The sequence below is a fragment of the Boleophthalmus pectinirostris genome, unplaced genomic scaffold (assembly GCF_026225935.1).
Source record: "Boleophthalmus pectinirostris isolate CB_2022bp ecotype Guang Dong unplaced genomic scaffold, ASM2622593v1 HiC_scaffold_21, whole genome shotgun sequence".
NCBI lineage: Eukaryota > Metazoa > Chordata > Actinopteri > Gobiiformes > Gobiidae > Boleophthalmus > Boleophthalmus pectinirostris.
In genome coordinates, this window is record NW_026571175.1 from 21,237,236 (window position 1) to 21,253,455 (window position 16,220).

The 16,220-nt window shown below is 40.5% G+C and overlaps 1 protein-coding gene across 2 annotated transcripts in view; it reads right to left on the minus strand.

The window, feature by feature from the left end:
* LOC110167210 (dolichyl-diphosphooligosaccharide--protein glycosyltransferase subunit STT3B) overlaps positions 1 to 16,220 on the minus strand; it is a 183,455-nt gene extending 167,235 nt beyond the window's left edge. For both annotated transcript variants that reach the window (XM_055157305.1, XM_055157304.1), the window contains exon 1: positions 15,743 to 16,220. In XM_055157305.1, the coding sequence (XP_055013280.1) occupies positions 15,743 to 15,999 (257 nt within the window). In that variant the 5' untranslated portion in view covers positions 16,000 to 16,220. The remainder of the gene's footprint in view (positions 1 to 15,742) is intronic.

Below are 16,220 nucleotides of genomic sequence, written 5' to 3' on the forward strand. Positions count from 1 at the left end.
AGCGAGCGTGCGCATAAACACACATAAATACACATAAATACATATCGCTGTAAACGGCGAGCAGAGGCAATTCATCACGCTAACAAATTGGGCTAGCTCTCAGCGCCATTATCCTCCATCAAGGCGAGTGTGAGCCACGTGGCCTTGGGGTGGGTGACAGGCGACGCTTGTTAGGGTGGCAGTCTCACCAATACGTTCAGATGCCCCCCCGCTAAACTGTCTGACAGGCAAATTGGCTGATTAGAAAAACTAGGGCATGAGCTCACTGGGCTTATTTGAATGAAAGGGTCTCTGCGTGTAACCCTTATAATACTGTAGGTTATCTTTTGTTGTGGTCTCAGACGCAAACGGTATTACATGGGAGAAGCTGAATAATTGAATTTTAAACATTGAGGGCATGAGGGATGCTCCGACAAAGCTGACACACACAAATACTTCTGCATATTAGCAAAACACGCTGTATGTGATAACTGCATAGATTATCTGATATATGAAAACCACACAAGGTCAGGTGTTTGATAGAGCCCGACCGATATATCGGTTGGCCGGTATTATCGGCCGATATGGGAACATGGAGGCATATCGGCTATCGGCCGATATGCTTGCAAATAGGGGCCGGTATTTCGCGTGGGCATGTGATACGTCTTTAAAAATCTTAGATTCTCTACATTCTGTTAATTTAATCCAATTTACAGACAGATAAATGTCCTAATATGTGGCTCCACATCAGTATTTATCTACGGAGTCATTTGTCTTTTGTCTGTGTGTGCGCGTCCGTACTGTCCCTGAACACACCACAGAGTCGTGTCACTCACGTGCGTTTGTTTACACGTATACACAGATCCAAACATTGAGATTATATACTTCAACAATCGGTTTGCGTCTGGATTAAAAGGACATTTATTAGTGCAGACTTGTGATGTGAGGAGGAGCCTGTGTGAGCGGTAAGTGTTGGAAATATGTCGACTCTGAAGCTAGTTTTTGTCATTTGTTATGGGTTAGCTGCTGTAGCTCCCGCACATAAACAGACTGTTTTCTGTTGGTTTGTTCTAAAGTGACTATATTGGCCGTATATTTGTTACTGGACCTGCACTGATATGTAAATGAGCTGTGAATAGACGTGTGAATTATGACATTTGCGCATATAATTAATTACGGCGGCGCGCACGTATTTACGGCTAAAGGCTAATAGCGCTAGTTTCTTTACTAGTTATGGGTCCGTCGCGAACGAAATTACTCTTAGATCCGGCTCTTTGAAGCTAACGACGGGAGACTGATCCTTATTGGGAGTCGTGTTTTCTCTTTCTCTCACTTTTTTTTGTCGTCACGTCGCGTGCAGATTCGTGGTATGACAGCAGCTGAAAACAAAACTTTGAGAAATTTGCGTGTACATAGGATAAAAAAAAAAAAAAAAAAACGAGCATATTTGGCTGTAGTTTAGCATAAAATAAATAAGTCCCGGGTTTAGTCCTTTTTCAGTCCTGGTTTAGACCTGGTTCAGTCCTGATTCAGTCCTGCTTTAGACGTGATTTAGTCCTGCTTGCAACAAAACAATCTGAAGAGCCACTTGGGAGCCAAAAGAACCAGCAGCTTTTAGTGAGCCAAGCCAAAAGAGCCGGTTCTCTAAAAAGAACTGAAATACCCATCACTAGTGTCTAGAATGTGATGCAAAAATGCCATTAAGTCAACCTACTGTCTGTAAATATGATGTAAAGAGGCAGAATAACAATAAATGTCGCCTAAATAAACCCAATTTAAAATCCACCAGAGCCAAACCTAAGTTTTTTTAAACAATTCAACATTTACAGTGAATTTTTACATCACTAAATATATCTGTGATTATATCGGCTATCGGCAGCTCCAACTTCCATTATATTGGTTTCATATCGGCCACAGCAAAATCCATATCGGTCGGGCTCTAGTGTTTGAGATAATTGGATAAAACTTAAAGGGCCCATATTTCTCTGTTGTTTCCTCTTCACAAACATACCTGGAGTTGTGTTTTGTTTCATTCACACATGTTCACACACACAAATCCTGCATATTTAAAATGGATTATTTCAGATGTGGAATTGACAATCTGTAGTCAACTAAAGGTAAAATGTAGCAGTTCACTTGAAAACTACAACTACTTGGCATCACAAGGTGGAACAGAGCATTTTGAGCTTTGGAGATGCAGACAGACAGATTAATAAAAAAGGATTAATCAAACGTGTGAATGAAACAAAACACAACTCTGGGTATGTTTGTGATGATACAACAACATTATAACACGACTTAAAGTTCACAAGAATCCATTCTGTGTAATATATGACCTTTAACTAATAAAAATCCTTTACTTAGGTGAGCGTTACACGAAATAATGTAGATTGCAAATGCTGGTGTAGGCGATCTGAAAAATAATATGAATATATAGTGTCAAAGAAAAAAAAAATACAGTGTGTGTTGTTTGTTTTGTTTTATATTTTGTGAGATTTTCAACGCTAAACAACAACATTTACAGGGAGCACCTTTCTGATGGATTATAATATCGAGTGAATACAGTCCTAACGATAATACAAAAAATAGACATATTAATTTTAGACAATATCGCCCACACCTACTAGTCACCAGTCTTGACTAGATGCCAGTATTCCCATGTCTACACAAGGGCTAAGGTCTAATTCTGCGCTGCGCTGTCCACCCACTGCAATTCCAGGCAGTTCTGTCCTTGAGCAAGACCACATCTATGAAATGAAAAACCTTATGATTGTGTAATAGGTGGAGATTAGAGAGGCTATAGGTTTATATTGGCAGCCCTGGCTCTTTCAGGCTGCAGGGCTCAAGTAGCTTACAGTGAATGACTAAAGGACTTACAAATTGTGAAAACGTAACACCGCACTTGAATCTGAATTAAACGGTGCTGCAGCTGAGTTTTACGGTCTTAAATGATGCAGTATCAAAGTTATAGTAATAACTAAGTAGGCACACTCAAACCCTTTAAGCATTAAACATGTTATTGTTATTATGTTATGGTCCATCAGCTAGTCTATGTGGGCTACTTGTTCTGATACAGCTCAAGATCATTATAAAGCTGTTCAGTTCATTTCTGTCTGTGAATGTGACTTTAGTATCAGTACTTGCTCAAATGAGTTTAGTTTGACCTATAAATCTTGTACATTCAAACATCCTAATTGGTCACAGTGATGAGTTTCGACAAACTTATCACAACTCTCAGACCAGTGCGGAGTTTATGTGTGACAATAACAGCTCTTAACATGCTCACGCATACTTCCTGATCTCAGTTTTATAATTAGATACAGACAGCACGCATGCAGATATTTTGATTTCAAGAGCTGCTATACACTACAATCTGTGGATCATTCGTTCATTCATTTTTCAAAATAAAACCAAAAACAGCTATTTTCTTCATTTTTTTTTCCCTCTCCAAAACCAAAATTTAAAAAAACGGATAATGCCAATTTGACGTTTCCGTGACTTAAACTGCGATGCTGGACTAAACCAGGTCTAAACCAGGTCTAAACCAGGTCTAAACCAGGTCTAAACCAGGTCTAAACCAGGTCTAAACCAGGTTGGTGTGCCCGAGTTGACTGTCGCATGATTAGGACTGAGACCGGGACCAGACCAGGACTGAGACCAGGACTGAGACCAGAACCAGACCAGGGGCCTCATTTATAAAAACTGCGCAGGAGTTGTCGTAAGTTAGTGCGTACGCCTAGTAGCTACGACAAGGCGTGCGCCACGCAAACTCCATATTTAGAAAACCCACCGCACGCACCAAACCACGCAATCTTTGCTTTATAAATCCCACCTGCAACTACAATTTGCGCACGTAAACCTACGTCACGCCCTCTCCACACCTCCACCTCACCATAAAAGGAGCATGTAAAGTGACTGGTGAATGAGATTTCCCTAAACATGAGCGAATAATCAGTGGGTTTGACCGAGACACGCGGGACAGAGGGAGGAGGACGCTCCACGCAGCACCACGTGATTACGACAAAGACTTTATTAAAGACTTTATTAAACCTTGTTTAATAAATAAATACAAAACTAAAAGTGACTACAATGACTCATCTATTCATTTAATCATATTTCATAATATTTAGGCAGCACATCTTTGCAGTAAAGCCCATGTGTTTTTCGCTGTTTCAAGCGTTTTATCGCTATATTTTTAAGTCTGTCTATGAAGTGTGTGAGGACTGGCCCTGTATTTATGCATATACACGTAGATACGTGCACGCGCTGATCTGAATGGTCAAATTATGAGCGCGTGCGAGAGATTCAGATGCCCTCCCCTGGAGAGCGAAAGGAGCGAGGGAGGGACACGAGGATACGAGGACACAGATTTAGCATGAAACACATCAGATACAGATGTTATTCTGCCAATTAAAATCCACATGAAACATCCAAATTGCTGAACCTCTGAGTGAGGGTCTGGGTCTGTGAGTGTGGGTCTGGGTCGGGACGGGCACGGGCATTATTCTGTTCTTCATACAGTCAGAGAGCAGCTCTCATGTACAAGAGTTCCCCATTACACAAAAATGTAGGGAAGATTTTGGTTCGGGTCAGGTTCGGGCAGTAGGCTTCGTGTTGTCCGCTGACTCGGGTCACTCTGCCGCTCGGTGCGTAAAGACTAAAGTAAAAGTGTTAAAGTTGCGTTCATTAAATCAAAGCCTGGCTCCTGCTGCGTCCAAGGGAAGAGTTTTCTCTCAGGTCGGGTCATTATTTCGTCCTCTGTGTTGGTCACAGTCTGAGTTCTATAGAAGTTTATGGTCGCGGTGTGGACTGTGGGACTCTGCGCTACACCGAGTCCGGGAACGTGGCCGTGCTCGTGCACGAGTGTCAAATGTATAATATTGTGGAGAATAATGAGTGGAATAAACAGCCCTTCTCCTTTTGGCGAACCAAACACTTAAATGCGCACATCAGAAGGTAATTCTTCTGTATACGTGGATTTTCTGATCAAACACTTCCTCAAACTCTGTTCACTTCTGCCTCTCTCCACGAGTGTCGCTTTTTCCCCGTGTCTCCAGACTTTGCGTAGAACTTACAGGAGGTCCCGAGTTGGCGTAGAGTTAAGCAAAGAGCCACGCCTTAGGCGAGTTTAATAAATACCGCGGTTGGCGTAGGAAGCGCGCATGCACGGATTTTTGCGTAAGCAAGATTTATAAATGAGGCCCCAGAACTGAGACTGGTTCAGTACTGGTTCAGTCCTTATGCGGGACAAAAGTCCGGAATCGCAGTTTAAGCCACGGAACCAGGAAACGGCTGTTATTTTCCATTATTCATTTATACACAAAATAAAAATGTATTTATTTATTTTAAATTGTTATCCGTTTTTCATTTTGGTTTTGGCGACAAATAATGAAGAAAACAGTTGGGTTTTTTTCAGTTTCTTATTTTTGGTTTAATTTTGAAAAACTAATGAACGAATGATACACGGATTCAATATATCTATACTGGGGCTAGAAATATTTTGCTCAGATACATGGGGAGAACAATATCACACACAGAGCCTTTAAGAAATAGGGATATGTCTTTATATCAATTTTGAACGATTAAACCCTCAACCTACAAACAATGAAAACCAACCAGCTCCATGGAGACTTTATCTGTGTCTTATGCAATGCTGGGCTTGTAGCTGGGAGCAGAGAGCATTAGTCTGCCCCGTGTGGCCCGGAGCAGATCTGAGGAGAGTAGTCTCTCACAGACCTTAGGTTTATACAGGGCCCTGTTTACTCCTGACACTGCTCCCATGGGACAGCTGCCCGGAGAAAGCCACATCATCACTGGACAACGACTCACAATATAAAATGCAGTAAGAACAAAGAGTCACTGTGGTTTAATTTCGTAAAAGCCAAGCTAATAATCAATTGTATGCAATGTTAACACTGATTATATTCAAGATCATTTGTAGTGCAAAATCTGTTTGAATCACGGTACAACCAACCTACGCGTTCCATATTTTACTGAAGTATATACTGCCTATAAAGATTTGCAAGTGAAATAAGATGTGCCTTAAGACCTTTAAATGTTTAGTTGCTAGGCTGCAATATAAACTGACAGACGATCACTGATAAGGTTGAGACAAGACAAATCCCACAAGATGAGACAAGATAAGACTTTGACAAGAATTATTACTCAATGATAAATGGTGCAGTTCAGTTCACAATTTTGGCCTCACCATTTCTTTTTTTTACTGTTATTGTAGCATTGCTTTTTGGAACTACAGCTGCTCAAGACACAGCAGTATATTTGTCCAAACCAAATGTAAATACTAGAGACAGACTTGTATATTGCTTGGATGATATGCAAAGCTTTTTAGCGCATCAGCTATTGGCCTTAAATCTTCAGAGTATGCTGATATATAAATGTTAAAAAATGCACATAAAGCTTTACATTAATGCTACGAAGTTTTACGAAGAGAAAACTGCACAAAAAGTGACTACACAGCTCTAGGTTTATGCTAAAAAAGGGCTGTGGGTGTAATACATTTAACTTACATAATATGGGTAAAAATAATCAAAATCGCACCAAAAGGTATCAAGTTTATCGGCCATGGGTTGCTACTGATTCTAAACAATCAGCATTGGCCCATATTGATTGAACCCTAGTCAATACATGGGGAAAAATATGTTGTGCAGAATCTAGTTGAGATTTTATATTATAAGATCTTGTGGAATAAGGTCCTGTCCCAATCCTATCAGTCATGTATGTCACTGGAATGTGTTGAGAAGTGTTACATTTTCCTAATAGATTTAGTTAAAATCGAGCACCAAACCATTCAGTTGTGATACATATCTAGCGAAACTAAAAGGCCTCTCCACAAAACCCAAGCAGCGACAAAGTACCTCTGGCAGCGGCAGCCAGTGCAATGAAAAGCTTAATAAATCGCTGTTATAAATCCAATCTCTTAAACAATACCAGAGCCGTTGTGAGAGCTGGAGCACCAGTTATAATGACAAAAGATGGCCATTCGCGATAACTTCTTCCTGGCAGGTAACTGTAGCTGTGTGCGCCCTGAATATTTCATAAGATGTCAGGGTCCGTTGAGGGGTTTAGATCAAGATCACACTCCCCAAAGTCCAATGTCCCGTCCAAAGACATATCACGGGTTATCCTTCCATTTGTCCAGTGCAGCAGTAAATGTGTGGTGTGGCAGTGTGCGCTCAGGGAGCCCTAATCCACTCTCAGATAGATGTCATATTCTGTGTGTAGGCAAAAAGGCACAAGAGTGGGAGACAAACACAGAGGAGGAGAGATGCAGCCCCCACGCTAATCCCAAAAAAGCTGAAGTGACAGCAGCGAGAAGGGAAAGGCAGAACTAAGAAGCATGGTGTAATATTTAGACATTAAAGAATGACTTAAAATATGCGGTTTAGAGCTAAATTAAATTATGTTAACCATGGGAACAGGTAGAGCCTCCCACAAGATGAGAGAAATAAAGAAGCAGTACTTTGGACAGTTTTAAAGATAATAGCTGTTGTGTTTTGTTAAAAGATTTTGTAAATTTTCTTCTTTGTGCCTCTAGGTACAAGAGATGTAAATTAGTACCTTTGCTGTAATAACATAATACAGATTAAATGGCTATCCAGAACCTCACACTTTGATTAACCCTTTGTCTTTGGAAAGTTTTGTCAGAGAGCTCCGTTTGCATCAAAAACAAACACGGTGGTTTATATGTAAAAAGGGGATGAAACAACAGCTTAGAGAAACAGAACAGTTTTTGCAGAATCAACAATCAAAGCTCCAAACTCTTAGGCCGCGTTCAGACAGCAGGGCTTCACGCTCAATTCAGATTTTTTTGTGAAATCAGATTTTTTGCGAGGTTGTTCACATTTCCAATTAAATGCGACTTGTCTGTGATCTTCAGTGTGAATTTTAAACGCCCCAAAAGTGTCACACATCAGCAATGGAGGACACGACGACGTCACATGCAGCGAGCGTTTAGGCGATGGACTAGGCTTGAAGTAGGCTTGTCTCCCAAAAATACGGTCCAGTTCTTCATAAAATGGACAGGTTACACGTCCACGGCCGCTTCGTTTGAGTCTTTAGTCTCCTCGTATTTGGCTCACAGGCTCTTTATTTTTTGTTGACATTTGAGCCAGGACCGTCTGTAGCTACGCTGGGCCATTTTCTTTGGCAGTTATTTTCAAAAACCGCCCGGTTCTGATAAGACCCCTACAATTTGGCCTGAATACAGCAACCCCACCAAATATTAATTAACTCGCTAACCTCACTTTCCCTCCATTGACTAGACTCCAAGCCTGACGTGTAGGTGGCATGAATGTGACCTGGCCCTTCAGACTGATGCCACATATGTATCGGTTTTAGGATCATATATCCAAGTGGCCTGGATCAGATTTTTTTTTTGTTAAATCGGCTCTGTGTTGTTCAGGCTGTCATGAAAGATCAGATACGGATCGCATAGGGGCGAAAAAATTGGATTTGAGTCACTTCAGGCTGCAGTCTGAAAGTAGCATTATTTATCTCAGGTAAGAGAAGTGATACATTTTGTTTTGAAGGTTACAAGAATTTGAGAGGAGATATCTTGCACATTTGCGAGACACATGCTACAAATTAGCAGCTGTGTTGGGACCATCTCAAGTTTGGATTCAAACACAATGCTGAAGGGACTGGCTGTTCAGACAAATAATCTGACACCACCAGTAAAAATGACAGGTCAGATCTACGGCAAGGCAAGCACATTCACACTAAAAATACATATTTTCTAGGTAATAATGAAAAAGAAATCCAGGCAGTCAAAGAAAGAGCATCTCCATGGACACAGGCAGGTGCCAACCCTTCAGCCATAAAAATAATATAATCAAACACACATTTATGAAAGCTCAAGTAAAGTTATACGTTTTTTTTTTATAAAGGTTTTAGCCTTCAAGACATTAGCGCTGTGTAACAAACTTAATTTTGCGAGGTGTTCAGTTGTTGTTGCCTAAATTTACAGGAGCTAATAAGCAGCATATGTGCAGCCGGTTTGAAATCACAGCCCTGCCATTCGGGACCTGCCATCACAGACAGGTGCGTGCCCTGGGCTCCTTGGAGTTTTCCACAAAGGCACTTCTTTTTTTATTCTGGTTTCTGCTGCCGATGCGATCTCCCCACGCACAGATGAGCTACTGCCAGCAACATCTGTAGTTAAAACACAACAAGCGCCAAGAGACTGTGCTTCCTCTTAGTTAAGGAGGCTGCCAATCAGTCTGGGTGTTTGAACTCAGTAACTCTCATGTACTGAAAACTAATGTTGTAAAGCAAAGGGGTGAGACAAGGACACATCCAAGTGGCAATGTCAAAAAAAAAAAACATTTGTCCAGCTGCTTTGATTTGAATGGCTCTATTAATAACTTTGTAAACACGTCCGCCAATGGTTCGATAAACTGGAGCACATCTTGACAGTTGGAAAAGTGCATTTGTTAAGGATTCTTCTGGTCTTATTTGGACTACAGTTTAGACAGCTTTTTATTTAGAGTCAACTAGAGCCAATTTGGAAGACAATTTCTTTCCTTGTCAGTGTTCATCTTTAACACTGTGCAGGGAAAAAGTTCACACAACTATTGTATCTGGAAGCGGTTGATCTCAAACTTTTCTAAATTTAAGTGCACAATGAAATACCAATTTGTCGTTCAAATTTCTCTGAAAATTCGAACAAAATCTTTTGCTCAAGGCAAACCTACATCCAAATGGTACCACCTGAACCACAAATGTATTATCTGGCAAATCCAGAGTGTTATCTCTCTGTATTTTTAGTCTGGTCCCCACACCCTTTGTTTTTTCTCAAGCCTGTTCAAATGTGATTGTGCAATCAAATTTATTTTTTTTTTTCAGTGACGCATGTGAAACAACAGGAACTATTTGGTCACTTAACTATAAATACAATTTTCTCACCTCAGATTTAACAAAACAGAGTTCAGTGATTGGCTCATTGATTCTGCAGAAGTCCTAAATGTTTTTAGCCCCTTGTGATATATTTTTTCCTGTATTTTTTTCCAATACAGACGAACCATGAGTGTCCCCGATTGGCAAATCCACATGTCAATCACTACCATTTGAAAACATGGGGAGTTCACCAGTGACCAGACTCACATCTCCGTAAAGTATTGAAGAAGTGTGTACTCTGGATTCCAGGCAAACAAATCTATACACTGCTTACCCGACTTTCCATTAACAAATTACCTCAAGTGTTTAAAAAAAAAAATCAGAGGTGTGATCATTTAAAAAGTAAAGTTTTAGTGAGATAACTAACTATTCTTTAATATTTCCATTTAGAAATGTTCCATTTCCACAAGCACCATTCTGAACAACACCAGTTATCCTTAGACACTTCCCTCCCTCTTGAAACAGTCGGGATGGTGCAGAGGCAGACATGTGGCGATGTGTGGAGTCAGAATCCTCATCATTATAGTTTGACAGCGATGCTCCGTCTCCTCTCACTCCTGTGTCAGACTCCTGTGTCAGAGCCGATCTGACTGAACTGAGGGAGCCCGAAGAGAACCGTCCAACCTCCAAACTGCTGAGTCCAAGAGTCAACAGACAACACTAACTATGTGTGAAGAGGAGGGCCAGGCTTTGTAACACAACTGGACATTGGGCCTTTCTGTTATAGAATGGATAAATAAACACAGGACCTGAACACACAAACTCTCAAGGCCTTGTGATAGTATTCTCCATTCAAGCCTTACGTTGTAAGGAGTATTATACCTCTAAAGCCAACTTAACAAAGACTGAGTGGGTGTCCTTGGTACAGCACTGCACTACATTCTCTAGCAATTCTAACTCATAATATTGTGTTAGCACTTTAGCCATGTTTGCAACAGCATTAAGGGCACAAAAATGCACTATGAACAACAATGTACTTTCTTCACCACAAAACTAGTTTCCCAATTGGCCCACATTTGCCATGTGGAGTTTTTGTCAGAGCATAAAATTACTTTAATGGTTTAAATTTTGCTAGTTATGTGTCCTATTCCCAAAGCTCATTTTTCAGAAGATGAGATGAAAGAGTAGGTTTAAAAATGAAACTATATGCTCCGTCTGTGTTAATTCTATATGCACTATAATATTGTGTTCTTAAGGTTGTGTGGGTGGGACTGCGAAAGCCTCATTTCATCTATTCATCTGTAAAACTAAACTTCTAAGAAAATAAAAAACACACAACACGCAAGTGACTGCTTAAAAACAAGTTCATGTTGATGTCTTGTGATGACAGTACGTCGAGCTGTTTGCATGTATTCCTTGATGGTGTCAATGGTGTTAATGAAATAAAATTTAAAAGCCTTATTTATGTTGTTGACTTTGCAGAATCTATAATACACAGTGATGATCGGTTACAGCAATTAGCGCCTTGAGGAATGCGGAAAAAAAAAAAATCCATTAACAAAATTTAATTTGTTTAATGTTTATGCAGCAGAGTTGGTATCTGCCAGGTCATGACTACTCATTCATTGGTGTTTGATTACACAGATTCCTCAAAAATGTTATGTCCACTTCCCCATTATTGCTTGTGCCCTTTTGATAGAAATTTACCACTGCAAATTGGATGGACCCTGCAATATCTGTAGTTGTGGGAATGCTTTACCAGAGTGCGGACCAGGGCCAGAGATTGTCAATACCAGAAAAAAATGGTAAAATACTTGAATACACTGAATATAACAGAAAAATGTATTTCGATCTGCAGAGACAAAATTAGACTAACAGAATTGTTGATTTTTGTCTTTTAAAATGTCTTTACAAGACTTCAGTACCATCATTGCTTGTCCAGTCAGATTTAAAATGTTGTTAATAACAGTGAATTCTTTATGTTGTTTGCAATGAAATGGAGCAAAGGATCATGGTCTATGTAGTTCCCTCAAGGCTTGTCGCAATAACAAATTTTGAAGCCTGATATATTGGCACACAGATATACTGCAATAAAAGATAGTCCTGAAGCTACTTTAAGGCAATGACACAACAAATAAAAGCAAGATAATCCCAGTAAATCATTTAAATAGACAACATCATTCAAAAAGCCTGAGCTGCAACAAATAAATGGCAGAATGAATCAATAATTGGCGATAGAAGTCACTTATTCATCCCTCTATAGCATTACATACCTCCAATTACAAAAGAAAATGTACAGACGATAAATATTGATATATACTGTCCCAGCTTTCATATACTGAACGAAGACAAAATAGTAATTATCGTCACAGGCCTAAGCAAAGGGGCTTGTAATCCGTTATATTGCAATAGATAATATCTTGTAGTGACTCTATTAAACCTCATCAGTATTCCATAATGTAGTTTCTTTCCGTCTCAAAATCTGACCATCATTTTCCCCAGACTTGTTAGGTATACATTTACTGGCAGCCATATAATAGCAGCTCTAGGAGAGGAAAAAAATCAATAAAAATCATAGAAGCATTTAGTCACCACCACCGTAATCATCTGTGTGCACTGGGGATGGCCACAACCAATCAACAGTCCAATGCGCTCACTGCTAAATACAAGGTTTGTGGAAAAGGGCTGGGAGGTTACCGTAGATACGCAACAATCACAAGACTGCAATTTGAGACGCTCTGATTCCATTTCCAGAGGTGACCGACTGTTACATCTGCAAATAAATGTGTTTAAAAGGGCCTGTACTACACTACTTTCTGATCTCTGTTATAATGCTGTTACTTCCTCAAAAATCCAGACTTGTGTTTTCTCTGTTCCACTTTGTGATGTCATATGATAATACAGGAAGTGCTCTACTTTGTTTGTTTTTTTTTAACTCCATACACCTTCACTATCATTTGGTCTACTGAACTAATGTAGACAGATGTAGACAGACTAATAATGCAGAGTTACTCAAACATGGGTGAATGAAACAAAATACAACTCCAGGTTTGTTTTTGAGGTTGTAACAACATTATAACATGGTTAAAACTTCACAAGAGTCCATTTTCTGTAATATAAGACCTTTAAATAACATTTTATTCTGGTTTCCAATATATAATAGGATTGGCATGGGAAATAATTTACGTGTTATTTTATTCAGACATAAACTGCAGCTACAAATCCTGCTAAAAATGTAGGGCAGATTCAAATCGAGTTGATTAGGATTACACAGGGCTGAGAAGTTACTTGGGGGCATATTGTTAAAAAGGTCAAACACAATCTTGTTCATGCGTTTCAATTTCTAATCTGTAAAAATGTGCAAAAGTCCCGAGGAATGTTTCAAGAAAGGGGCTGAACAAAGAAAGAGTATATGTTGAAAGAGAGACAAAAATGAATGAAAATTAACTGGCCAGACTTTGATTCACAGCTTGTCTATTTGAATGTTCAATCAGAAAACTTTATATTTCACAATGATAAAACATCTCAAATAGAGACATGAGATTTGATCTACAAGAACGAGGCAGCCAAGATTATTTATATTTATTGTATATTTACAATAAATTGTGCAATCCAGTTCTCAATTCAGCCCTCACCGTTTTTATTGACTTTATTTCATATTTCTGCTGTCGCTGTAGCAGTGCTTTTTGGGTCTGAAGCTTCTCAAAAAAAAACAACTCGTAAATGATCTTGTGAGATTTTTTTCATGTTTTTACGTTTGATCATAAAGCAGAGTTAAATACTGACAACATATGTGCACGAGATCTCGTCCCATCCATAATTTGATTGATTTGATTTATTGATTCATTCATTCAATCCTCAGATTTGTATTGATAAACTAGCCACAGCTTCCCAGAGACTGACTGTGGCTGCCAATCTGCACCAACAGCTATTCTGACCATCACCAATCATTATCCACAAACCACATACATACACTGACAAGACGGATAAAACGTCGTGCTCAAGGACAACCGTGAACTGGCTGGAGTTGGCACTGAACCAACTTTCTGGGCGGTCATTATAAAATAGATTATAGATATTTTTGGTATATTTTAAGAAGTTATTTTGTCCTTGACCATAAAGTATTCTGAAAGTATCATTATTACAATAACTAGAAATTATAGAAACTAAACAAACACAACATTTATTCCATATGTATGCTAAATTGGAAATGAGCAGAAGTTATCTTTAGCATTCAAATATAACAGAGCTTAGCCCAGTATAAAGAGCTGTGCACTTTTAGTCGCAGTTACCATTACTGGGAAACAGATGCCACTTAATAGCATCGCTCGGGGAAAACTGCATCAGTAGCAGAGAAGAGACTGTACAGAGCAAGTTACTGAGGGGAGGATAACAAAGTGTGCCCACCCAGCCTGCACTTTAATGAGATATATTAGACTGTAACGAGAAGAAAACAGCTTCAAGAACAATAAAGGCAACAGGACAATACATTTTTAAAAGCACATCATCTACAATAGTGACCAATGTTTTCAATATGCAAAGAGATGTTATGAGGTACAACCATAGACTGATATGGGATTGATATAAGGACAAAATAGCTAAACAAAAACACGCTCCATCTTCAATCTTGAGATTCTTACAAACATTTTAAGACCAAAATGAGGAAACTAACAGGAGCAGTTACAGATAAAAGTGTGACATTTTATAATACAAAGTGAATTGGAGCTGGAAAAGTTACATATTGTAGCTTTAAATAACCTCTCACCTAAATTCATTTAAGTTTTTCTGTTTGGAGTCTCACTTTTTGGTCCACGTTTAGCTGTGGGATAGTGTGCTTTTGCTCACTATTCTTTTTGCTATTGCTTTGGTCCCAACAAGGACGCTTTACACGTCCATAAAAGTTTAATTCAGCGTATAAGCCTGTCTAAGAAATAAACAGCTTGCTTGGTCTCTGGGCTATGAATTTGGGTCATAGCTCACCAGTTGGTCACCCCGGATCTCACCCATGGAAAAACCGGTGCCCTGTTTCTTAACGCAGAGCCAGGAGGAGCCTTGGCCTTTTGCAGCCGGAACGTAATCAAGTTATCACCGTAATTGAAGAGGGAAGTCGGCCGTAACAAGGTGGAGCACCTGTCCCTGGGCATTAATACAAACATCAGTCTGAATGAACGCAAGTTACAGAGGGAGAGAGAGAGGAGCAGGGCAGCTATGGGGCACTTATAGGACAGTGCCACCGGGCGGACACTTGTATGACCACGTGACACGAGTGCGTTGCAAAATAATCCTGCATTGTGATGACACACACTAGACTGAATCAATGGGCTTCCGGGTTAGGCGAGCCAACAGCCTGGGGCACGAGCTATAATCTGCAAAAAACAATAACCAACAGCATACAGATGTACTCTTAGCTGATTTATGACAACCTAAAAACTTTTCTTTGCACTTCTAATCATCAACGGAGCCTCCTAATCCAGTCAGCATCTAGGATTAGTGTGTCACACATTAATTTTTAGGCTACCATACCTAATACAGGCAAGACGCTGTAGTTAAGTCTTATCTTCAATCAATGCCCCACTAAACGAGATTTGCTGGATGCAGGGTTCTTGCATCACCGATTCTGTCTGTCAAAGTAGAAATTAGAGCGTGTCCGACGTACCCGAAGTACCCAAAAAGACAGTGGAGAGGTTTGTGCGTCTGCAAAAGTGCTACGAACAAAACACCAAACACTACTTGGGGAAAGCAAGTTTTGTTTAGCAGCAGCAATAAAGTCAGACATTGCACAAAGCTATTCTTGATGTTAAAAATAAATTATGCCCAAGGGGAGAAATCAAAGCCAGCGTTTTCTTTCCCCCCACTGCCGCCTGCACGGAGTTAACCCGGGAGTGACACGGCGTCAGATCTCGCTTACCATGGATCAAACTCGTGTATGATGCTCTCGAACCGGATCACGGCGAAAAGTCTGGAGCTAAAGCCCGCCAGACAGGCCAGGAACAAGATACTGAAGGAGAGGAGCGACTGCCACCCCGCCGGTTGTGTCAGTCCCCCCGATAGGCCTCCTTTGCCCCCTCCTCCTCCTCCCGCGCTCGCAGCTCCGGATCGGCTATTCCCGTGCACCGAGGAGTTCGCTTTGTGCTTGCCGTCGCCTGCTGCGTGGTGTTCCGCCATTTCTGCGAGCGGTGTCGGCTGGTCCCTCCTGCCTGCCGCGCTCCCGTGTCTCCCTCCGCACCGTAGTGTCGTAAACTCCTCCCGGCGAGCTCCCGTATCCTCACAGCGCAGTCTACAGCTCCGGTGCGTTGTTATATGCAGCGTAGATCCCCCCGTAAGACGTCTGTCACATCCCGAGCCCGCACACAGCCAGAGCCGCAATGCAATGGTCAATCCGCTCC